Source organism: Mauremys mutica, chromosome 4, assembly GCF_020497125.1.
Source record: "Mauremys mutica isolate MM-2020 ecotype Southern chromosome 4, ASM2049712v1, whole genome shotgun sequence".
Lineage (NCBI taxonomy): Eukaryota > Metazoa > Chordata > Testudines > Geoemydidae > Mauremys > Mauremys mutica.
Window position 1 is genome coordinate 149214994 of NC_059075.1, and position 25980 is coordinate 149240973.

General features: G+C 48.5%; 1 protein-coding gene across 1 annotated transcript in view; it reads right to left on the minus strand.

Moving 5' to 3' along the window:
• LOC123369105 (E3 ubiquitin-protein ligase RNF213-like) overlaps window positions 1-25545 on the minus strand; it is a 72695-nt gene extending 47150 nt beyond the window's left edge. Inside the window, exons 1-9 of the mRNA XM_045014466.1 lie at window positions 25422-25545; window positions 24196-24331; window positions 21093-21213; window positions 19643-19743; window positions 17856-18029; window positions 6600-6775; window positions 6105-6201; window positions 5890-6004; window positions 1682-1840 (exon numbers count right to left, since the gene is read on the minus strand). Coding sequence (XP_044870401.1) covers window positions 1682-1840; window positions 5890-6004; window positions 6105-6201; window positions 6600-6775; window positions 17856-18029; window positions 19643-19743; window positions 21093-21213; window positions 24196-24331; window positions 25422-25545 — 1203 coding nt within the window. The remainder of the gene's footprint in view (window positions 1-1681; window positions 1841-5889; window positions 6005-6104; window positions 6202-6599; window positions 6776-17855; window positions 18030-19642; window positions 19744-21092; window positions 21214-24195; window positions 24332-25421) is intronic.
• Window positions 25546-25980: the final 435 nt, after the last annotated feature.

A 25980-nucleotide genomic window follows, 5' to 3' on the forward strand; every position in this document is an offset into this window, starting at 1 on the left:
ACACTTCTGTGCATCTTGCCATTTAAAGTTGTATTTTTCAGTAATGATCCGAGTTGGTTGGAAAATGGAATTTCTGTTATGTGGGAAATTCTGATAGTTCTAAATTTGTGTTGTCCCAAATCTTGTGGAAAAGTCAAAATCTTGAAATATTTCATGTAGGAAATATTCCAATTAAGAAAGATCTGTAAGCAGGGTCTGAATGAGCGCTCCCCTGACATCTAGTGGTGAGCTGGGGGAGAAGACGTCAGGAGCCAACCTAGTTTGCATAGACACGCCCACTCTGCCTAGATGTGCAGCATGATGGAGCTGCTTTGCCCAAATGATCACTTTTAGCTGGTGTTGGATTGCAAGTCCCTTTGGTATTGGGTGCAGGAGTGATAAAGTGTTGTCTTCCTTGTTGTGTGCGTAAAGGGCAGCAGAACTGTACTTGGCATACCCTGATTGAGGGGTTCTCCCTCAATTGAATTACACTCGCTAAGCTGTGGGTAGAGGTGCCAAAACCCAGTGGAGAGGTGAAAAAATGAGGGCAGGTGTCTGTACCTAGTGGTGTGGGTTCTAAGGGTCCTAGACACCATTTGTCCTTCCCCCTCCCCACTGTTTAATGACAAAGCTGATTAAGACTCAACTGAGAGTCTTTTGTTTTGGATCACTAGAGCTGAAAACGCTGATAACCAGGTCCAAGCATTAGAGCTGCTATGGGACAGTGTCTCTGGTAAAAGTGGCTGCCCAGCCTGCACTAGCAACGAGGCTTCCCCAGTAACAGCTGTAATCCCTGAGAGCTGTGTTAAGTGGTGGGACCTCAAGATATTTCAGAGGCTGCAGTAGAGGGCAGTGGAGAAGTGAGCAATGGCAAAGCAGCTGATATAGGAGTGAGCAGCTGACAGGGTGACCAATAGTGGAGTGAGCTCGCGGAGTAAGCAGCGGATGGTGCACTGAGCAGCAGCAAAGCAAGAGGCTGATGGTGGAGTGAGCAGTGGCGGCACAAGTGGCCAATAGTGGAGTGACAGCTGAGGCATTGCTCAGTGCCTTCTGCCCCCTGGGTGGAGGTGAACTCATGCGAATGCACCTCTGAAGTCTTTGTCTTTGATGAGCAAGGACAACAACTGTGAGTCGGGCACCCAGGGGTGATGTATCATTTTCCCAGATTCCTTAGTGGGGGCTTGAGCCAGTTTTGTGATGTATTATCAAAAGGAACCACTAGATATTGAACCTGGCTGGCCCTTATTGCTGCCAACTCCACCCAGTTGATAATGTCAAAACATTTCGTTTTGATCATATCATATATAACATATGAAAGTCAAAATGAGAAAATTGAATTGAAATGATAAAGTTAAAACAAACGGTAAAAATCAAAATGAAAATGAATGAAAAAGACAATATCAAATAAAACGCTCTGTTTCAATTTCAAAATGTTTCAAAACTCTTCTGTTGAAAATTTCATCAAAATCGACGCGTTCCCACAAAACATTTCAGTTCAGTTGGGATGGCATTTTCTAATATAAAACTGTTCAGTTGACATTTTTTTGATCAGGTCTAGAAATTGCTCTGGACAAACACAACTCTTAAAGCAAACAACATCCATGGAGCTGACTGGTTCTCTAACCAATCTCCCCTGATGTCCAGCACGACTGGAAAATGGTTAGAAATTCCACTCACCACTTGGCAGTTCTTTGCCAAGTACAGTTGCAACGTTACTGATGGCGAGTCGGAGCTTAGCAATGAACTGCAGGTTTTCAATGCTGGTGACGGTGGCAGAGCTGGGAGCAGACAGATCTGCAGTGGAGAGCAAGTGCTCTGAATTCTGGCTGGCGTCTTCTTGAAAGGAGGAATACATAAAATCCTGTTCGAGAGACAGAATTAAAAAAAAAGTACAATAGTGAAGAGATAGTACCTCTGTGTAAAGGAGATGCAGTTGGTTGGGCCGTCTGTATTTTTGTGACTCAACTTTTCCCTTCCCCTCACACCACACAGCAGACAATAACCTTGAAGGCCACAAACTATAAAATTGTTCTGAACCTGATCATTTTGAAACAGAGCCACTGATTAAAAATAATAGCCTTCCATCTGCCTCTCCCCATCTTGTTTCTACCCCCACCCCCATTTTCTGGTCCCATCTGCTCCTGCCTCTCTCCCTGTTTCCCAGCTCTTAAGAGCCTCTGGGTAAATTTTCAAAAAATGCCAAAGTGATTTAGGAGCCAAGGGTCACAAAGTCTGTGGAACTTAGGCTCCTACATGATTTAGGCACTACTGAAAATTTTCCCCTAGGTCTCTTTGAAAGTCAGTGAGATTTAATCTCCTAAGTACCTAAGTTATTTCAGAAAATGGGAGAACTGGCCATTAATTGTGTGTTTCTCCTTTTCTGGGTGCCCAACGTGAGATACCTGGGTCTGACTTGTAGAAGTGCTGACTACTCACAGCTGCAACTGAGATCAACGGGAGCCAGTGGTTTCCCCAGGAATTGAAATTAGGGGGGGTGTTCGAATTTACAGGGGGGGTGTCAGGACCAATGAGATATATAAAAAAGATATGAATAAAGTAAATGTTTTGTTAGGATTATGCAAATTTAACTTAAGAATAATGCAAGTTACACCAAAACACATAACAGGTCTAGATTTCTAAAAAAACATACATTTAAAAAAAAAGTATTTAATTTAAATTGACTTTTGAAAAGTAAGCCATCATAGGGTAAGAGGAAAGTCCTCTCATGGATCAGTAACTGGTTAAAAGATGGGAAACAAAGGGTAGGAATAAATTATCAGTTTTCAGAATGGAGAGAGATAAATAGTGGTATCCCTGAGGGGTCAGTACTGGGACCAGTGCTGTTCAACATATTCATAAATGATCTGGAAAAATGGGTAAACAGTGAGGTGGCAAAATTTGCAGATGATACAAAACTATTCAAGATAGGTAAGTCCCAGGCAGACTGCGAAGAATTACAAAGGGATCTCATGAAACTGGGTGACTGGGCAACAAAAATGGCAGATGAAATTTAATGTTGATAAATGCAAAGTAATGTACATTGGAAAACAATCTCAACTATACATACAAAATGAAGGAGTCTGAATTAGCTGTTAACACTCAAGAAAGATCTTGCAGTCATTGTGGATAGTTCTCTGAAAACATCCACTCAGCGTGCAGCGGCAGTCAGTGAGTCCCAACATTCTGTTTGCTTTTTTAAAAAGAACAGGAGCACTTGTGGCATCTTAGAGACTAACAAATTTATTTGAGCATAAGCTTTCGTGGGTTACAGTCCACTTCATCGGATGTAGCCCACGAAAGCTTATGTTCTTTTTGCAGTACAGACTAACATGGCTGCTACTCTGAAACCTTTGCTTTTTAAAGAAAGTGATAGATAATAAGACAGAAAATATCATATTGCCTCTATATAAATCCATGGCACATGTACACCTTGAATACTGTGTGCAGATCTGGTTACCCCATCCCAAAAAAGACATACTGGAAATGCACAAAGTACAGAGATGGGCAACTAAAATGATTAGGGGGAATGGGCAACAGGGGATGGATCACTTGATGATTCCCTGTTCTATTCATTCCCTCTGAAGCACCTGGCCTTGACCACTGTTGTAAGACAGGGTACTGGGCTATATGGACCATGGGTCTGACCCAGTATGACCATTCTTATGTAAAAATTAATTATAATAAAAATGTTTAGTACAGAAATTCCCCAACATAATGACCTCCCAAGATAGCAACAATGTGAGATAACAACCTTGGAAAATACTGCATTTTAAAAATCTTGGCCTACTGGGAAACATATAAGTTTCCATTCCCAGTCACAAATCCAGCATTCTGGAGCAAAGTGACTAAAATATAGTCCAACAAACAAATGTTTATTTAACATGCCCCTAACTTTTCCCTCCACCACTCCACTCACTGGTGTTGTCCTTAGTCAGTGGAGACTCAGAGTTCAGAGGTGCGTTCACGTGAGTACACCTTCCAGGTGGGGGACAAAAAAGCACAGTTTGCTCTGGCCACGGCTGTTCGTTGTGCCACCGTTCACTCCACCGCTCTGTTGCCAATGGCCCTGCACAGTCACCTTCTGCTGTCACCTACCACTGTGACCTCTGTGAGTTGGTCTCTTGAGGTTCCACCAGCTCTCAGTGATTTCAGCTGAGCTCTCAGTGCGGGAACCTCGCTGCTAGTGCAGTCTGGGCTGTCTCTTATACAAAAACACTGTACCCACAGGAACACTGTCCCCACAACAGGACTAAGCACTTAGACCTGATTGTCAGTGATTTCAACTGCAGTGGTCACTTAACAGAACAAAAGACTATCTATTGGAGCCTAATCAGCTCTGTCTTTAAACAGTGGAGAGGGACAGGTCCCCACCCTCTCTCTTGATGCCTTCAAATCATCACAGGCTAAGCACAGTTTTACTGCCCTTTACTCATACAATAAGAACAACATTTCATCCCTTTTCCCCCCACATTCAAGTGGTTTGTAATCCAACCCCAGCCAAAATCTATCACTTGGACAACACAGCTCTGTTTGCTGGATACCTAGGTAGATTAGGTGTGAATGTAAATATAATCTGGCCCTGAAGCCTTAGCCCCCAGCTCATCACTAGCTGTCAGGGAGAGCTCATTTAGGCCATGGCTACACTTGCAAATTTGCAGCGCTGCAGCAGGGTGTGAAAACACACCCTCTCCAGCGCTGCAAATTGCGGCGCTGCAAAGCGTCAGTGTGGTCAAAGCCCCAGCGCTGGGAGCGCGGCTCCCAGCGCTGTACGTTATTCCCCACAGGGAGGTGGAGTACGGACAGCGCTGGGAGAGCTCTCTCCCAGCGCTGGCGCTTTGACTACACTTAGCGCTTCAAAGCGCTGCCGCGGCAGCGCTTTGAAGTGCAAGTGTAGCCATAGCCTTAGACTTTGCTTACAAATCAGCATTTGAAATTATTAGGTTGGACAACATCACCGAAATGAATGCACTGACATCATAAAAAGCTGTATAAGGAAGCAAGGAAGCTAGTCTATGTTCATACTTTTCAAATCTATTATACTTTTTCAGATACACATATTTTATCATACACTATATAAGCTTTTAAAGTGTGTATTAATGTTTCAGTTTAAATTCAGATTTCCAAACAGTCACTAAATTGGTATGTAACTAGCTCACAAAACTAGGGGGGGTGTTGGGAAAATTCAGGGGGGGTGTACACCCCCCCTGGGGGGGGTGTAGGGAAATCACTGACGGGAGCTGTGCTATGAACACATAAAATGCCATAAAAATGCTAAGTACTCTGCTTGTCAGGCCCTGAGGATCTCAAATTGGGCACCCAAAATTTTAGTGGAGATATTTCACAATTTGGCATAAATCTCTCTGTGTCTCAGTTTGACAGCTGTAAAATGGGCATAATATCATCTAATCTCACAGGGGTGTAGTGAAGATCAATTTTGTGAAGATCAATTCATTAACATTTGTGAAGCACTCTGATACCATAGCAAGAGCCCCACAGTAGTAATAATTTTCTATTAATAGCAGGGGAATGGATGGTGTGCAGAGAATAAGGTGGGCACCTAGTACAAAGGGTCATAGTCCATGACTAATACTCCTAGGCATTACAATAATACAAATAAGTAAATACATAAATAAATAATAAGAAAAATATTGAGTAACTATTCATACAGTGAATGAGGCAGGGATTCTGTGGAAAAAATAGTATGTGATTATGTAATTGCAGACTATACCATAAGGAATATACCAGAGCACATGGGGATCAAGTGAAGACTGCACAGGTAACCTTAGTTTTAGCATTTCCTAACATTGGAGTAACTGGACTTTTCAACCTTAACTATTCTTTTAACGTCCTTATTATGGATGTAATAAAATGTCTACATTTATCCACAGACACCCCACTCATGGGACTCACCTCAAAGCAGCACACTGCCATGAAATAGAAATCATCACAACTGGTTTGATTTAATGATAATGCTTCCTCCATCCTGGAGAGATATTCTTCCAGGTGTTCCTTCACATCGTCTAGCCTAGGAGGAAATGGACGTAACTTATAAAAGTGAATATGCCCCATGTGGATCTGAGAGTGAAATATAGTTAATCTGGCTGCGAGGAAGCACTGGAACTAACCTGCATCGGAGCAGCATTTTCAAAAGGGAGGACTTGACAGTAGGACTCGGGTCCATGCATTCTTCAAAGGGCGACAAGTCACTTGTTGGTTTGTACACTGAAACCAAAGGGTAGAATGGATTACTTTTTTCTTTTTGAGCATGAGACCAGATCCCCATCTCGTCTGAACCAGCCGTAGCTACAGTGGAGTCAATGGGTCCCCAGCTAGCATCAATTGGCCAAAGCTCCATTGGAGCCAATGGGCCAAATCCCCAGCTGGTGTCAATTGGCTGAAGCTCCATTGGAGTTAATGGGTCAAATCCCCAGCTGGTGTCAATTGGCCCTAAATGCTCCAATACCAGAAGGCAAATAGAAAGAACCTCATATTTATTGTTTGTTTTTTTTCAATCTCATGATTTTAAAATCACTCTCATGAGTTTTGGGGCCTGACTCGGGATATCTGAACAACTGGGATTGGCGGGATCGAGCCGTTCCTGTGTTACACACATCACTCACCCTTTCTAATCTCTTGATGTTCTGGGTTAGAAGGTTTGCAGGCCACAAACTTAATCAGTTGTTTGATGATCTCTGCAGATGGTGGGATTTTGTCCCCAAAACAGTAACTACTGACAAACTCCACAAAGAAGGAGTTGCACTTCCTCCTGAATTTGTTGTGACTTGCAACTGCCTCCCTAGGGCGAGAAAAAGATTATTTTTTTTAAATGTCACTATTTTAATATATAAGGTAGCAGACAAAATCAGAATGGCTGGAAGATGAATCTAAATATATTGAGTGTGGAAAAAAGGCACACACAAAAAAACAACAGTGAGGGTGAGTAACCACTGGAACAAATTACTAAGGGAAAAGGAGGTTTTGCCATCTTATGAAATCTTTAAATCAACACTGAGTGTATTTCTGAAAGATCTGCTATAGCTCAAGCCAAAGTTATGTGCATGATGTAGACATCACTGGGTGAGATTCTCTGGCCTCGTGGCCTAATGGTCCCTTCTGGTCTTAAAAATCTATGAATCTACAAATCTCTCTCTGCTGAAACATGCACATAGTTCCACTATTCTTGCTAAGTTAAGAGGACTTGAGTGTGTACCGAAAGTAGACTTAATCCTGTAAAGTTAATAATAATTTGTACCCAGTATGAATTATTCTACATTCTGGGCAAAAAAACTTTGTTCAACTGGAGTTAACATTTCCAGATTCTATTGCTCACTTCTTGGGGTGGGGAGAAAGGTCTGGGTAGTCTCTATGTGTAACTTGTTAATTTACACTACAGAACCCAGTCCCGGAATGAGAAGGTCACTCTGCCAGGAATCTTTTCTCCCAGAACTGTCAACTCAAAGCCAATCACCTGATCCCAGGGAGACACTCCACTCTAAACAAAAGCCCAAGGCAAACAGCAAACTCTCCTGATGCTCACACAACACCCCACACCCAAAATTCTGCATTACCCCAAAATAACAACACACATTGTCTTCCCTAGAATTGAAACTTGCTCACATGCGGTGAAAAAGCAATGTGTGTAACAGTGCTACCTGGTGACAGCTGCTATAATGACACCATTCCAGAAAAATGCTTAAAAAACCATTTATGGCTCCTAAAAATGTATCTAAAAAGAATTACTTGAAATCAGGAAAATATGACCCCTAACACTGGAGTCCTCCAACGCGTGCTTTAATCACAGGGTGAAGGTAAGGTGGGCAGTACAAAGGGGTCATTTGCAGCTTTCTGGTTAGTGATCTTTAGGTCTCTAGCATAGCTTAGGCCTGTGAATGGATCAGCTGGCTATGACTCTAAGGGCTGGATGTTCTGCAGTCTGTCCCCCAAGTGTGGCTTCTGCACCAATTGCAAGGTCAGGCTTGGCACAGAACCCACAGATATTTTCAAAAACATTATTTTTTATGTTTTTTTATATCCTAAATCTCACAGGCACACTGGAAAATGCTACTCTACATCAGCTCTACAGTGCTGGGGGAATCCCCAGCTGGGGAGATGCACCAGCTTTTGGTCTACTTTGGGCCATTTGGAGCATTACAAAGGGGCCAGAGTGGGAAGCAGCACTGAATGGTTTTTCGCCTTCCTCTGCAGCATGGGACACAGGTCACTTGCTGGAGGATTCTCTGCAGCTTGAGGTCTTCAAACCACAATTTGAGGACTTCAATTAGGCTAGGGGTTTGTTACAGGAGTGGGTGGGTGAGATTCTGTGGCCTGAATTGTGCAGGAGGTCAGACTTGATGATCATAATGGTCCCTTCTGACCTTAAAGTCTATGAGTCTAATGTCCCCCTTTATAATCTGCAACTTCAGATGTTTACAGTCCTGGGCCCCAGTCCTGCAAAAGGATCAGTGTGTGCAGACCCTGCATGCACAGAGTCCCATTAAAGTCACTGTTCATGGACAGACCTATCTCGGCAAATCTTTCACAGAACGAGGAGCTATGTCCGGTAACAGTTTGGGAGAGGGAGCGGCTCGTTTTTCTAAGAATTCAAAGAAATTTAGTGAAGGGTATGATGGATTGGGTCACAGAAACTCCCTTAAGACTGTCACTTGATGTGCTGGGATACCACTGAGAACAACCCCCGCTGCTTCTCAGGTGTGGCCCCCCACCTCAGTCCTGTCTTGCTGAGCTAGACACACCAGTCGGCTCCAGCACAGACCAAGAGGTTGGGCCATGCCCCCCTGCAGTTCACAGACACAGAGATTTATGCAGCCCAGGGGCTTCTCAGTTAACAGGGACTTTCCCAGCACCCAGTATTCAGACTTTCTGGGAGATTAAACCCCAGACAAATTCATTTTACCCTGTATAAAGCTTATACAGGATAAACTCATAAATCGTTTACCCTCTATGACACTGATAGAGAGATATGCACAGTTGTTTGCCCCCACCAGGTATTAATCACTTACTCTGGGTTTATTAATATCAAAAGTGATTTAATTAAGTATAAAAAGTAGGTTTTAAGGGTTTCAAGTAATAACAGACAGAACAAGGTAAGTTACTAAGTAAAATAAATCAAAATACGCAAGGCTAACTTGATACACTAAGGATCTAGTTATGGCTACTAACTTTTACCTTAACGAAGCCTTTCTAGCATGCCTCTGACCAAATTACCTTATTAGGTTGCTGCTTTTTATATAAGCTCGTGATTGGGGATACAATGTCACTGAACCCCTCCACAAACCTCCGGTAAGAGGTCACCAAGCCTATGAAGGGTTGGACTTGCCTTTTAGTTTGGGGAATGGGCCATTTTATGATGGCTTCCACCTTAAGAGGGTGGTGGTGGGGGATATTCCCCTCCGCCCCCATCCAGCGTCCGAGATAAGGGGCAGTCAAAGTCCCTTATCTTGCACTTAGAGGGTTTCACCGTTAGCCCAGCTTCTTTGAGCTTTGATAGCACAACTCTCAGGTGCTCCTTGTGGTCACTCCAGGTGTTGCTTAATACAGCAATGTCATCTGTGTACACCCTAGCATAATTCTGCAAACCATTTAACACTCTGCTGACCAGTCTCTGGAACGTAGCGCCAGCATTTACCAGACCAAAAAGTAGCACCATAAATTCACAGAGCCCTATGTCAGTGAGAAAAGCTGATTTTTGTTGTGCCTCCCCCTCCAGAGGGATCTGCCAGTAACCTTTGGTTAGATCAAAGGTACTGAGATGCTTGGCTTGGCTCAGCGCATCCAGCATGTCATCAATTCTTGGCTTGGGGTAGGCATCTGTTACAGTAACAGCACTGAGTTTTCTATAGTCTACACAAAATCTCACAGTGCTCTTCCTCTTGGGGACCAAGACCACAGGGGAAGCCCACACACTGTCCAATTCCTTAATCATGCCCAGGTCCAACATGCTTTGTATCTCAGCATGAATTTGCTCCTTCACCTTCCCGGTGGCCATGTAAGGCCTGGAAGGAGGGGGGGCGCTGTGTCCCTTTCATGAGGATTTTATGGGACAGCAAATGTGTCCTCCCTGGTTCATTGGAAAATACCTCACTGTACTTTCACAGCACTGATAACACTCTTCCTTTTCGAGTGGTGTCAGCTCATTGCAGATTTCCATACGTTCCAAAGTTGACCCCTCTTGGTATCAGCCATCAAATCAGTGAGTGGGCGTGCCTCAGTTTCCCCTTTGACACAACAGCTCATGTTCATCCCGGCCACTCTACTGTGATAGGCCTAGAGTCTGTTTACATGTACCAGTTGAGGCACAGCATCATCAAGGGGTCTTTTAACTCTATAAGTGTCCTCACTTGCCACTTCCATCACTTCAAAGGGTCCCTCCCAGGAGTTTTGCATTTTGAAATTTTTCGCAGGTCTGAGTACCATGACTAAATCCCCTACGTCAAAAGTGCATTTACAAGTGTAAGCAGAGTCAGGATGAGCTCTACCCTGACATCTGGTGGTGAATTATGGGGAGAGTGGAAAGGAATTTCAGGTATTTGCATTTGCACACCCACCCCGCCTAGCATAGCCCACGGCAGCCTGGGATGGTTACTTTGACAGTTGTGGGATCCCCAATTTCTTTGTTATTGGGGCAGGAGGAATAAAGTGTTGTCACCCTGATTATGTGAATGAGGAACTATGAAACTGCTTTATGACAGAGAGTTTCACCATCAATTAAGCAGCACTCGTTAGACAAGGGACATGGGTGCCAAAACCTAGTGAATTGAGAGAGGTTGGGGATAGGTATGTTTACCTGATGGCATGGGCCTGGCATACCAATTGCATCTCCCTCCCTCCACTGTTGAATAGCAGAGCTAATTTTGATTTTATCTAGCTAGAGGCTGCTGAGCTGAATTCACTTTGGACCAATGGTGCACCAACACTGGGGCTCCCCTACTAAAAGAGCTGAGATCACTGAGTGCTGTGTTAACTAGTGGGGGAGCTTGATGATATATCACTAAGCGGCTGGCAGAGCAGTTTGCAGGACGGTTGGAGTGGCCCATGGAACAGCGAGTGGAGTGGAGCAGTTTGCGGGGACGGCTGGAGGAGCAGAGCAGAGCTGTTCGTCGTGAAGGCTGCAGCAGATCTCCACGGAGAGGCGGGGCAGTAGGCCTCGGCCCATGTAAGGTGCCCCTTTACACCCTGCGTGCCCCCCCCCCCACATTTCCACCCAGGCTGGGGTGGGGGGGTAAAACTCTGCAGATGAACTTTTGAACTCTGGGGTGATTTGGACTTAAGACCCTGAGGGGAAAAGGGCATTGCCAAAAGTACTTGGAGGTGGGGTTTTTTGTTCATGGTTTGTGTTATAATCCTGTTTGTGGTGTTTCTCCAAAGTAATGCCGCATTGTTTCCCTCCTTTATTAAAAGGATTTTGCTACACTCGGACTCCGTGCTTGCGAGTGGGGAAGTATTGCCTCCTAGAGGCGCCCGGGGTGGTGGTATGTAATTGTCCCAGGTCACTGGGTGGGGGCTCCAGCCGGTTTTGCATTACGCTATTGAAACGGAACCCCTGGATACTGAACCCAGCCCAGGGGCAGAAGGGTTACATTAGTATTTTTGTCATACTGCGCCTTTTGCTTGGCCTGATTCCTCTGGAGGTTGTTTTGGACAACTTCCATTATGTCTGTCGACTCCTTCCTGAACCTCTGAACATACGGAGTCATGGGTTCTTCTCCTACCTTGTTGCATCCTTCCCAGGTATCCCTAATAAGATCAAGGGGTCCCCTCACTTTCCCCATACAGAAAGTCAAACAGAGAAAATCCCATGGACACTTGGGGCACCTCCCTGTAGCCATACAGCAGGAAGGGCAATAACTCGTCCCAACTTTGGCCCCTTTTCTTGGCATACATCTCCAGCATGGATTTTAGGGTCCCATTGAACCTTTCCACCAGCCCATTGGCCTGAGGGTGGTAGCAGGCCATCTTAAGCTGTTTCACTCCACACACCTTCTATAGCTCATTGAACAACTGTGACATAAAATTTGTCCCCCGATCAGACAAAATCTCCTTGGGGAAGCCCACTCTGCCTAATATGGTGAGCAGGGCTCTTGCAACTGTCTCAGCTTCTATATTAGACAGCGTGATTGCCTCAGGATACCGAGTGGCAAAGTCTGCCACCATTAGGATATACTTGTTCCCCCTCCAAATGGGGCACGGCCTAGGGCCCACTATGTCTATTGCCACCCTTTGGAACACCTCTTGGATGACAGGCAAGGGACGTAGCAGAGCCTTCTGGGGTCCCCCCGGTTTCTTCCTCTCCTGACACATTGCACAAGTCCTACCATAATCCCTCACATCATTCTGTATCCCTGGCCAGTAGAAATTCCTCCTCAGCCTCTCATACGTCCTCCATACCCCCAAATGTCCAGCAAAGGGACTATCATGCGCTACCAGCACTAATTCCCCCTGGTGTTGCCTGGGCACAACCAACTGCTTATAGGGTTGACCAAGACCTCAGTTCTTCCCTACAGGGCCTCCCTATACAGTTTCCCCTCCTCTTCAATGAACTTCTCCCCCCTCCTCTCTTCCTGAAGTTCCCTCCAAGACATACTTTCTTATGCTCTCAAGGGAGGGGTCAGCCTTTTGTTTAGCTGCAAATTCCTAACATACAACCCTTGAGATAGAGTCCCCATCCCTGGGCACTGGGAACCTGTCGTCTTCAACCGGCCCGGCTCTGCATCCCATACCTTCCTGCACTGTCGTGTCAATGGGATCCTCCCTTCCCCACCTCTTCTCTGAGTTCCAAGGTCCCGGCCCCGTTTCTGGGGATTCCCTCCGAGTCACCCACCCCGTATTCTCTGGGGCAGGATGTGTTAGCTGTTCAGCTGCATCAGACCTACAGTCATCAGCTGGAACAACCTCCTTACTGACAGGCAGTTCTCTCTCCTCCCATTCTGGGAGTCCCTCACAGCCTTTCTCCATGCTGCAAGTTACCACATCAACAGTCTTAGCTTTGCTGAAAAAATCATTTCCCAGCAACATGTCCGCGGGGATGTTCTCGAGAATCCCCACCAGTAAATCACTGTCCGTACCTTCCTACTCCACATGAACCGTTGACAGGGGTTAGGGTGACCAGATAGCAAGGGTGAAAAATCAGGATGGGGTGGGGGGGGTAATAGGAGCCTATATAAGAAAAAGACTCTAAAATCGGGACTGTCCCTATAAAATTGGGACATCTGGTCACCCTAACAGGGGTACAGGGAAACTTTGCAGCCCCACCCCCCTAATGTGGGTCATCTGCCGCATCAAAACACTAGCATCTGGAACCACACTTGGTCGAACCATAGAGAACTGAGCCACTGTATCCCTCCACCCCAGACACTTCATGCCATCTATCTTGATAACCTTGATATGTTCCCTGTCGGCTTCACTAGGCCCCATGTCCACAATGCTGGTGTGATAAGAGGTGGGATTGCCCTCTGGGGCCTCAGGGTGGACGGCAACTGAGCTAACATGGGGTAAAGGAGGTTTACTCTCATTTAATTTGGGACAGCTGCTTTTCAGGTGCCTTGGGGAATTGCAGTGAAAGCACCTTCTGGGATCCCCTAGTTGTACAGGGGACTTGGGACGAGTAACAGGGGAATGGGGAGGTGAACACCCAGCCTCCTTTCTCTTAGGTATAAAATGGTGATTCTGCTTTCCACCAACCCTGTACTCCTCTGCCACAGGTTTATGTTTGATTGCAGCTTGTGATTGTTCATAAGAGTCTGCCATACAAGCTAACCCATCCACCGTATCAACTTTGTGTCCCACAAATACTGTTTTACATTATCACTGCACATATTCAGGAACTGATCCTGAACAACCAAATCAAACATTTCTTCAAAGCCTGTAATGACTTTTCCCTTCACCCACTTGTCTAGCAAATCCCTCATTTCATTCACATAAACCACAGTATTTAATCCAGTTCCCCTCTTAAGGCTCCTGAATTTTATCCTGTAGGTTTCAGGTATAATCTGAAACTGTTTCAAAACTAATTCCTTAAATTTATCATAGTTTGAAGCATCAACAATAGGCATCTTATTGAATAGGTCCAGAGCTCTCCCAGTCAATTTTGCAACCAAAGTAGTCATCTTTTGATCCTCAGGAATCGCATGGAGAGTGCAGTCTCTCAAAGGTGATTAAATACTCAGCAGTATCACTGGATTCATTGTATGGTGGACATAACCGCTCTCATTTATGGATTTTGGGGGAAGTGGAGCCAGCTGCTGAAGGGTTCTGTCTGTTCCACGCCAGTTCATGCTTCTGGGTCTCAGTTTAGGCCTGTATTTCTTTGTCTTTTAATTCCAGGGCGGCTTTTTGCTCTTTGTCTTTTAACTCCAGGGCTTGCTGGTGTGCAGCCCTCGCTTTCTCAGCCTCCAGCTGCCAGAGTTCCAGGGCTTGTTGGTGCGCAGCTCTTTCCTGGGCCACCTGTGCATCAATCTCCATTTGTCTTAATTCTATCCTCCTTTTATGCTCATTTTCCTTTTCAGCAGCTTGAAATCAGCATCATTCCAATTTGGTGATGGTCTCACTATTTTCACTCATTTTGCTAATTTTCCGCCTCTATTTCCCTTACCCAAAAATCACAAACCAGGAACCACTTTGTTCTCCATCCAGCACACTTAAAACTCACTTAAAATCACTAGTAGTGTCTCAAAGCAATCAGCTGTGCACAGATCCCGCCAACTACACCACTGTGATGGGCTGGGTCACAGAAAGTCCCTCAAGACTGTCACTCGATGTGCCCTAGAGGGATACCACTGAGAACAAACCCCCCTACCTGTCAGGCACCCCCCAACTTCTGTCTTCACTCCTGTTTTGCTGAGCTAGACACACCAGTTGGCTCCAGCACAGACCAAGAGGTTGGGCCAACCCCCACTGCAGTTCACAGACACAGAGATTTACGCAGCCCAGGGGCTTCTCAGTTAACAGGGACTTTCCCAGCATCCAGTATTTAGTCTTTCTGGGATTCTAAACCTAAATAAATTCATTTTACTCTGTATAAATCTTATACAGAGTAAATTCATAAATTGTCCGCCCTCTATAACACTGATAGAGAGATATGCACAACTGTTTGCTCCCCCAGGTACTAATCACTTACTCTGGGTTAATTAATAAACAAAAGTGATTTTATTATATATAAAAAGTAGGATTTAAGTGGTTTCAAGTAATAACAGATAGACCAGGGGTCTCAAACTCAAATGACCAGGAGGGCCACATGAGGACTAGTTCATTGGCCTGAGGGCCACATCACTGATCCCCCCACCTTGCTGCCCCCACTCCACCCCTTCCATGGGGGCCTTGCCCCTGCCCCGCCTCTTCCCACTCCTTCCCTGCCCCCATTCCAACCCCTTCCCCAAAGTCCCCACCCCAACTCTGCCCTCTCCCTGCCCCCAGAGGGGGCAGGAGGGGTGTGGTGGGGGCTCAGGGCAGGGACTTGAGGTGCAGGGTGTGGCAGGGGGCTCAGGGCAGGGACTGCAGGAGGTGTTCAGGGTGCAGCAGAAGGCTCAGGGCAAGAAGTTGGGGTGTGGGGTGCAGGAGGGATGAGGCAGGGGGTTGGGGTGCAGGGTGCAGCAGGGGACTCAGGGCAGGAATTTGGAGTGTGGGGTGCAGGAGGGAGTGCAGGGTGTGGCAGAGGGTTGGGGTTCAGGCAGGGAGTTGGGGTGCAGCAGGCAGGGGCTCAGGGCAGGGAGTTGGGGGGTGGGGTGCAAGAGGGCTTCGGGCTCTGGCCTGGAGCGGCTTACCGCTCTGCTCCAGGAAGCAGCTGGAACCATGTCCCTGCAGCCCCTGGAGGGGGGGAGGGCTCTGTGCGCTGCTTGCCACTCCTCCAGGTACCTCCCCGAAGCTCCCATTGGCCGCGGTTCTCCGTTCCCGGCCAATGGGAGCTGTGGGGGGCAGTGCCGGGAAGCCAGGGCAACATACAGAGCCCTCTTCTCTCTTCCCTCCCCCACACCCCGGCCGCAGAGACGTGATGCCAGCCGAACAGGGAGCGGCACAGGGCTCAAGGGGGGCAATCCCGCAGGCCGGATGCGACCCGCAGGGTGTAGTTTGGTCAACCCTGGCCTGGAGGCAGGCTGGGGGAGTGCTTGGGCTGCTTGGCGGGCCACAGGAAATAGCCCTGTGGGCTGCATGCGACCTGCGTGTTTGAGACCCCATAGACCAAGGTAAGTTACTAAGGGTATGGCTACACTTACAAATCTGCAGCGCTGGTAGTTGCAGCGCTGGTCGTCCAGCTGTGCAGGGCCAGCGCTGGTGTGTGGCCACACTCACAGCTACCAGCGCTGCAGTGTGGCCACATTTGCAGCATTTGCAGCGCTGTTGGGAGTGATGAATTATGGGCAGCTATCCCAGCATTCAAGTGGCAGCAACGTGCTTTTCAAAAGAGCGGGGTGTGGGGCAGTGTGACAGGGACCGGGGGGGGGGGGGGAAGAGAGAGTGGATTTTTGGAACTGACACTGTGCAAAATCAGAAAATTTTCCCACCCCCTTACTGTTAACTGCAAACAGCCTAAATCCAACATACTCTCTTTCCCCCCTCTGCCCCCTCCCCCCGTTTCTCGCAAGCAAAGCAAACACTCAACCCCTGTGAATCACGCAGGGAGGAGGATCTCATTTGATTGTTCACAGATTGACCACAGCAAACAGGAGCTGATAAGCAGCTCCGGTAGAGTAGCAACGGAGCTCCGGAGGTTCACAACAAAACAAAGAGAGGCTGCATAACAAAACAAAGGGAGTAATTTAGTTAAAAACATTCTGGGATACACCCTTATACCCTGGAGGCCAATCACAGCGCTGGTGTGTGGCCACACTTGATGACCAGCGCTGCAGCACCAGCGCTGGAATCCTTATTCCCCATGCTGAGTGAGGTGTACGGCCAGCGCTGCAGCCAGGGAGTTGCAGCGCTGGAAGTGCCCTGCAGGTGTGGCCACTTACTAATTGCAGCGCTGGAAAGCCTCCACCAGCGCTGCAACTCGCAAGTGTAGCCATACCCCTAAGTAAAATAAATCAGAATACACAAGGCTAATTTGATATACTAAGGATCTAGTTACAGCTACTAACTTCTCACCCTAGATGTTATCTCAGCTACAATCCTTTTCAGCCAAAGCTGTAGTTTATGGCCTGAGTCCAGCAATCACTCCCCGCCCTGTAGTTACAGTCCTTTGTTCCAGTTCATTTCAAGTATCAATTTGGGGTGGAGATGCCATCTCTTGAGACAGATGAAGACAAAATGGAGAGACTTCCAGGGCCTTTTATATTCTCTGCCTTGTGGGAGGAAACCCCTTTGTTCTTCTGTGCAAAATCACAGCAGCAAGAGGGAGTTGGGAGTCACATGGGCAAGTCACATGTCCGTCCATGACTCCGTTTGTAGTTGGCAGCTATTGCTCACCTGCTACCTTGAGCATTCCCAGGAAGGCTCCTCAGATGTGGATTGTAGTCTCCCAAGGTCCATTGTCAGTCAAGTACTTCCAATTATTTGAATAGTCCCTTCACAATAGGTTGGCCAAACCTCCCTTATGTGTTTCCCACAGCAAACACTTCAAATACAAGCATAGAGCCAACGCTCATAACTTCAGATATAAAAATGTTACACGCATAGAAATAGGGTGAATATATTCAGTAGATCATAACCTTTGCAACGATATGTTACATGGCATATGTAGCATAAAGCATATTCCAGTTATGTCATATTTATATTAATCAACATATTTTCATAAAGCATATGGAGTGCAACATCACAGAGGGGTGCTGAACAAAAGCAATCATTCTGGGCACACTGTCAATAACTCAGATTAAAAGTTGCTAAACAAGTGTCCCAAATCACAGAGTCAGGCGACTGTGCAATACCTGGTGATCTGGGTGGCAGTGGGCACGTAATCCTCAGGGACGCTCTCCTTGCAGATCTTGCACTGCCTGATGTTCCACTCCCGGATGCACTGAGTGCAGAAAATGTGACCACAGGGCAGCTCAGCCGGGTCAGTGATCTCGTTCTGGCAGCTTTTGCATTTGTTCACACCCTTCCTGAAAGATACCATGAGAGCAAGATACAATTCACGAGGTCTGATTCTCCGCTGCCTTGTGCCTTACAGAGTCCACAAATAAGTAATAATAAAGCCTTGCATAGCTGGGCCCAAGCTCCATGGCAATGTACATAAGTCTAACTGTCACAGAGTGGCTGGCTCCTTTAAATGAAGCAGGTCCTGCCCCCCTCTGCCAGAACAGGTGCTTCCAGTTTGGCCAATTAAAATGCAGAGCAGTATCTGGGGCTACAAAGGATCAGGGAGAATCGGAGAGGGAGGACATCCCTGAAGGAGGCTGCAGGAGGTTCCTGGGGCCAAAGGAAGGGAAGCAGCAGAAGGGTTTGCTGGCTGACCTCTCCAAGCCAAAGAGCCAGAGCTGGAGAGGGCTGAAAGCAAGGGGAGCAGTGGAGAAGCTTACCCGCTGACATCACCACCTAGGAAAACTGGAAAAAGTTAGTGTAACAGGAGTGATGGATGCTCCCTGGTGAGGATGATCTCTCAGCAGAGAGGCTGGGAGGGAGTGGGGGTGGGCATTGCCACTGGAAAGAGTAGAGTTGCACTCCAGCTGGAAGGACTGGGTGATTTTTCTGGTAGGACAGGAGAGGACCAACAAAGAGCCCCAGTGTCAGGGGCGGCTCCAGGCCCCAGCATGCCAAGCGCGTGCTTGGGGTGGCAAGCCGCGGGGGGTGCTCTGCCGGTCACCGGGAGGGCGGCGGGCAGGCAGCCTTCGGCGGCATGCCTGCGGAGGGTCCGCTGGTCCCGCGGTTCCACCGAAGCCGCGGGACCAGCAGACCCTCTGCAGGCACGCCTGCGGGAGGTCCACCGGAGCCGCGGGACCGGTGACCGGCAGAGCGCCCCCTGCGGCATGACGCCGTGCTTGGGGCGGTGAAATGTCTAGAGCCGCCCCTGGCCAGTATGGTGGAAGACACCAGAGAATGGTATGTGCTGCACTGCTGTCTTGTGATATGTGCTGTGGGACTCTTGTTCTGGATTCTTCGCACTAGGCTTTTATAATAAATTGGCCACAGGGAGGAGTATTTTTGAGGCAAGAGAGCCTGTCGGAAGTTGTAAGGGGCCTGAGAGGAGAAGTGGGAAAATAAGCCGGGTGTTAAGGTGCCCAGCCACAAGGGAGCACTGAGGGGAGAGGGAGCCATTTACAACCATGGTACATAATGCAAAATGTTTTGTGCATATTTGGGTGCTGAATGCTGAGTTAGGCATGCCATGGTACATGGGAGGCTGCAAGCAGGTTTCAGGGGGTCCTCTCCAAGTAAGACCAGTGTTAGACTCGCTGGGGCTCAGGACACAAAGCCGAAGCCCCACCTCATTGGGCTGAAGTCTGGGGCCCTAACCCTACCACCCAGGGCTGAAGCCAAAGCCTGAGAAACTTGGCTTCGTATGGAGCCCCAGGCAGCTGCCCTGCTTGCTACCCCCTAATGTCGGCCCTGTCTTTTATATGCAGAAAACCAGTTGTTGTGGCACAGAAAAAGGCTGAGAATCCCTTACATTATTTTTGTTAACTTGCAAGTGTAATTAATAGACATATTGCCTGCTAAAGATGCGCTTATTGAAAATTTACACACAATGCTCTTTTTGCTTGTTTGCTTGACTTACACAAGGTAGGTGGTAGCAGCATTGTTGCTGCACCTCTTCAGCACTTTTGTCACATCTTCAAAAATCTTTGCTGGTTTATGATCTTCAATATCGTACAGTAACTACAGAAAATAAAGCATAATGAATGTCACTACATTCTAAGTGATACAAGACGTATTTAAAAAGTTACATTAGCAAAAGCAAGCACTCAAAAGTTAGGATATGCCAGAATCAAGGTTGCCCATTCAACCTCAACTCTACCGCTTTAGTCTTGTACAACATCAGATAAGAAGTCTGGGGCAGAGCCTAGACTAGATCCCAGGTCTCCTGAGTCCCAACCCAGAGCCTTAAATACTCTCCCTCATTCACTGTTCATCCTGTGCACTGAATGAGGCAGGAGTCTGACAGAACCCATAGCAAATGATCGTAATGCAGAAGCATTGAGGCTGAATTAAGGTTGCAAAGGTTTTCAGAGAGATCTGGGGCCAAACTTTGCAAACTTTGGTGCCCAATGTTACACACACACATCCATCACTGGGCACACCAGCTGAGGATGGCTGGTCAAAATATGTTGTCAATAGAAAATTGGCTTATTTACTGAACAAAAACTTTAATGGATGTTGTCTGTGTTCCTGCAAAAAACTTATTTTTTGTCAGAAAACCAAAACCCTGAAACCTGGAAATTATATTTTACACTGTAACACCAATATGATACTTTGTGTAATCTAATACCAAAATATTGAAAATCGTAATCAAAACATGGAAATTTTGAATTTTTCAGCTTTTGTTTCAATTTGGAATGTAGCCAAATTTCCAAAGCTGTGCCAAACAGACTTTCTGTCCTGTGCAAGGCTCTAATTCTGAGTGAGGACTGAAGATGGCCTGAGTATAGTGTTACTGCACAGGAGCTGGGGATGGTAAGTGGGGGAAACTGTTCAGGGTCCATGCAGCTTGGTCCACCTGCAAGCTACCTTCTGATCCCTTGTGGGGACACTACATCCCATGTGGTTGAAGGACAGGGTTGGTTGAATCCTAAACTGATGGGTGAATAATGGATTATTCAGAGCCAGGTGAAAAATGGATTTTTCAGTTCACTGGCAATTCCGAAAAAATTGGTGGGAAAATTAACTTCGTGTCAAATTTGTTTAGTAAGGAACAAAACATTTTGGAGAAAGCTGAAATATTTTGTTTTGATTTCAACCATTTTAATTGTATGAAAAAGTAAAATTAAAAGAAATTTTGAAATGGAAACCAAAAAATTGAAATGTTTTGATTTTTCCCCCTGAAATAATTTGGAAAAGCTGACACAAAGCATTTTGGTATCGCCAAATCTGCATTTTTCTCCAAAAAAAGTTTTGGATGAAAAATTCCTTCTAGCTGTCCTCCTCCCTATCTTAGCTGGGTCATAGCCTGTAGGATCTCATTCCATGAAGATTCAAAGGGGCAGTGGGGCGCTATTTTATACACTTACGTTCCAGAGGAAGACAAACTGCTTCACAACGAGCTTTAGCAGCTTCTCGTCCATGTTGGTTTCATCGTGTAGCAGGTGATCGATGAGCAGGTAGACGATGTTGGTGCAATTCCATTGGTGTCTGAAAAAGAGACAGAACTGCCTCACTGAGAGTAGCTGAGCTTTGTCTGCTGGGAAAAATAATTCTTCCCACATCTTTGGACAAAACCAGCCACCTGGAGATAGGAACTGAACACGTAAACAGGTCCTTCAACTCACAATCCCCTCAGGCTAGGTGTGATGGCTTGCAGTCAGGGACTATTCAACTATTACTAGCTGTTCAGGGAAGCTTACAAAATGAAGGAGAAGCTGATACAATGGGGAATCAAAGCAGGGGAAAGCTTTTTTCTTTCCTTTACTGTTTGTGTAAAGTTAGGAAAGCCTCGGTGGGATTATGGCCCAGGGTTTCTGAGTGGATTTGCTCGATCTCCTTGCTCTGAAGAAAGGGCCATGACACGAGTAATAGCTGGGGTTTTAATGGGAATGTAGGACTGGAAGGGACAACTTGGGCTGTGGAGTCCAGTCCTTGCTATCACTGGCAACCCTGTCAGATAATTCTGTTCATAAATTGATTAAGCTTCATCTTCAAACCAGTTAGGGTGTTCATCCCCCACCATTGCCTCTATTGGGAGCTCTTTCAGAACCTCTCTTTCTCTGATGACTGGAAACCTTCTTCTCATTTCCAGCCTAAATTCAGCTGTGGCCAGTTTGTCCCATTTGTTCTTGTGCCAACACTGTTCTTTAACTTGAATAGCTCTTCTCCCTCCCTGGTGTTTACAGCCACCGCTCCCAGTGTAGCTATAGTGAGCAATCCAAATCCCCTCACAGCCTTCGTTTTGTTAGGCTCAACAAGCCAAGCTCTTTTAGGCCTGGTCTACATTGAAGCTATAAAAGACGGTTACTCACCGTAGTAACTGTTGTTCTTCGAGATGTGTTGCTCCTATCCATTCCATTTAGGTGTGCGCGCCGCGCGTGCATGGCTTCTCCGGAACATTTTTACCCTAGCAACTCCGGCGGGCCGGCTGGGCGCCCCCTGGAGTGGCGCCGCTATGGCGCTGGATCTATACCCCAGCCGGCCCGTCCGCTCCTCAGTTCCTTCTTGCCGGCTACTCCGACAGTGGGGAAGGAGGGCGGGTCTGGAATGGATAGGAGCAACACATCTCGAAGAACAACAGTTACTACGGTGAGTAACCGTCTTTTCTTCTTCGAGTGATTGCTCCTATGCATTCCATTTAGGTGATTCCCAAGCCTTACCTAGGCGTTGGGGTCGGAGTGAGACGTGGCCGAGTGTAGGACTGCAGAGCCGAAGGCTGCATCGTCTCGAGACTGTTGTACCAATGCGTAGTGGGAAGCGAAGGTGTGTACCGAAGACCAGGTGGCCGCTCTACAGATGTCCTGGATGGGGACATGGGCCAGGAAGGCGGCCGACGAGGCGTGCGCCCTCGTCGAGTGTGCGGTGAGTCGGCCTGGGGGGACGCGAGCAAGCTCGTAGCACGTTCGTATACACAACGTCACCCAGGATGAAATCCGCTGCGAGGAGACCGGCTCGCCTTTCATACGATCGGCAATCGCCACAAATAGCTGGGTCGAACGCCGGAAGGGCTTCGTCCGGTCGATGTAAAAAGCGAGGGCCCTGCGGACGTCCAGGGTGTGGAGCTGCTGCTCACGAGGTGAGGCGTGCGGCTTCGGGAAGAAGACCGGAAGGAAGATTTCTTGGTTGAGGTGGAAGGCCGACACCACCTTGGGGAGGAAGGCCGGGTGCGGTCGAAGCTGCACCTTATCCCCATGGAAGACGGTATACGGGGGACCTGCCGTCAGGGCGCGGAGTTCCGAGACTCGTCTGGCGGATGTGATTGCCACGAGGAAGGCCGTCTTCCAGGTGAGATGAAGCAGAGAGCACGTGGCCAGGGGCTCGAAGGGTGGTCTCATCACCTGAGCGAGAACCAGGTTTAAATCCCAAGGTGGAGTAGGATGACATACCGGCGGGTACAGACGGTCTAGACCTTTAAGGAAGCGGGCAACCATCGGGTTAGAGAAGACAGACCGGCCTCCTGTGGAGGGCCAAAAGGCCGCCAGAGCTGCCAGGTGCACCTTCAGGGAAGAGATCGCGAGACCTTGACCTTTCAGGTACCAGAGGTAGTCCAGGATGGTCGGGATGGGGACCAAGAATGGGTTAAGACCTCATTGGTCGCATCAGATCGCGAAGCGCTTCCACTTCGCGAGGTAGGTCGAGCGCGTCGAAGGCTTTCTACTTTCGAGCAGGACTTGTTGCACCGCCAACGAACAACCACGTTCGGCGTTGGTCAACCACTCAGGAACCAAGCTGTAAGATGCAGCGACTGCAGGTTCGGGTGACAAAGCCTGCCGAGGTCCTGAGTGATGAGGTCCGGCCATAACGGGAGGGGAATGGGATCCCGCACTGACAACTCGAGCAGCAGGGTGAACCAGTGCTGTCTCGGCCAGGCCGGAGCGACGAGTATAACGCGGGCCCTGTCCCTCCGAAGCTTGAGTAACACCCGGTGTACGAGCGGAAATGGGGGAAACGCGTAGAGGAGGGGATCCGTCCACTCCAGGAGGAACGCATCTGAGAGGGAGCCCGGAGCTTGACCCTGGTACGAGCAGAACCTGTGGCACTTCCTGTTGGCCCTGGAGGCAAACAGGTCTATCTGGGGAAACCCCCACCTCTGGAAGATTGTGTAAGCCACATCTGGGCGAAGGGACCACTCGTGGGAGGCGAAGGACCTGCTGAGATGGTCGGCCAACGTGTTCTGCACCCCTGGCAGAAAAAACGCTTCTAGGCGAATCGAGAGGGTCACGCAAAGATCCCATAGGAGCAACGCTTCCTTGCAAAGCGGGGAGGATCGGGCTCCGCCCTGCTTGTTCACATAGAACATTGCTGTGGTGTTGTCTGTGTACACCGCTACACAGCGGTTCTGGAGGTGGCCCCGAAAGGCGATACACGCCAAGCGGATCGCTCTTAGCTCCCGGACGTTGATGTGGAGGGAGAGCTCCTGGGCTGACCAGAGACCCTGGGTATGCAGGTCTCCTATATGAGCCCCCCCACCCAAGCGCCGAGGCGTCTGTGGTCAGGGTGACAGACGGGCGAGGATGGCGGAACGGGACCCCTGCGCAGACAACCCCCGGATCCAGCCACCAGGTGAGCGTCTGGAGAGCGGGCTTTGTAACCGTCACCACCATGTCTATGGGGTCGCAATGGGGGCGGTACACCGATGCCAGCCACATTTGGAACGGGCGAAGTCGCAGCCTTGCGTGCGCGGTCACAAACGTTCACGCTGCCATGTGACCCAGTAGGCGCAGGCAGGATCGCACTGTTGTTGTAGGGAAGGCCTGCAGCGTCCGTATGAGCAAGACCATCGTCTCGTGCCGAGGACGAGGGAGGCAGGCTCTGGCTAAATTGGAGTCGAGGACTGCTCCTATGAACTCCACCCTTTGTGCCGGAATTAAGCTGGACTTCTCGGCATTGACAAGCAGGCCTAGGGAACGGAAGAGATACAGTATCTCGGTCACCTGAGCCGCTACCAGCTCTTGGGGGCGACCGCGAATCAGCCAGTCATCGAGATACGGGTACACATGAATTTGACGACGGCGGAGGGCTGCGGCCACGACCGCCATACACTTGGTGAACACTCTCGGTGCGGTGGAAAGGCCGAAGGGTAGTACCGCAAACTGGTAGTGAGCGTCGTTGACCACGAAGCGCAGGTAGCGTCTGTGGGGGGGGTAAATTGCCACATGAAAGTATGCATCCTTCATGTCGAGGGCGGCAAACCAGTCTCCCGGATCCAAGGAAGGAATAATGGTCCCCAAGGTGACCATACGAAACCTGAGCTTGCACAGGTGTCTGTTGAGCTCCCGGAGGTCTAAGATGGGACGAAGGCCTCCTTTCGCCTTGGGGATGAGAAAGTATCTGGAATAGAATCCCCTGCCCTGCCTGCTGTGAGGCACCTCCTCTATAGCACCCACGCTCAACAGAGTCTCGACCTCCTGTAAGAGGACTTGCTCGTGAGAGGGGTCCCTGAAGAGGGACGGGGAAGGTGGGTGGGAGGGAGGGGGCGAAACAAACTGCAGGCGGTAGCCGTGCTGGACGGTGTTGAGGACCCAGCTGTCCGATGTTATGGAGCACCACGCCTGGAGGAAGCGGGAAAGGCGATTTGAAAATAATAGGGATGGATCCTGGGGGGAGAGTGGTGGGCCGCCCTTGGGTGTCCCATCAAAAGGCCGGTTTTGGGCCTTGAGGGGCCTTGGAGGGGCCCTGGGTCTGGTTACGCCTACCCCTCGACGGCCTGCGGCGGTAGGGGGCCGTCCGGCGATTGTTAAATGGCCTAGGCCTGGCCTGGGTGAAGGGCCGGTAGGGCTGCTGCCGGAACGGCCGTCTGTGGGTGGCCGGCGTGTGCATGCCCAAAGTCCGGAGAGCAATCCTCCCATCCTTCAGGGTCTGAATTCTCGAGTCCGTCTTCTCTGAGAAGAGACCCTGTGTATCGAAGGGGAGGTCCTGGAGGGTGTATTGCACCTCCGGCGGCAAGGTGGAGGATTGCAGCCACGCAATGCGCCGCATGGTTATCCCGAAAGCCATAGTTCTGGCTCCTGAGTCAGCGGAGTCCAAGGCTGCTCGAATCAAGGTTCGGGAGGCCGTCGTGCCCTCGTTCAGGAGCGCCGAGAATTCCCGGCGGGAGTCCTGTGGGGTCAGTTCCGAAAATTTACCCAGGCACCCCAAGATGTTAAATGTGTACCGGGAAAGGAGCGCTATTTGGTTCGCTATGCGGAGCTGAAGGCCCCCCACTGAATATATCTTGCGCCCCAACAGGTCCATGCGCCGCGACTCCCTAGATTT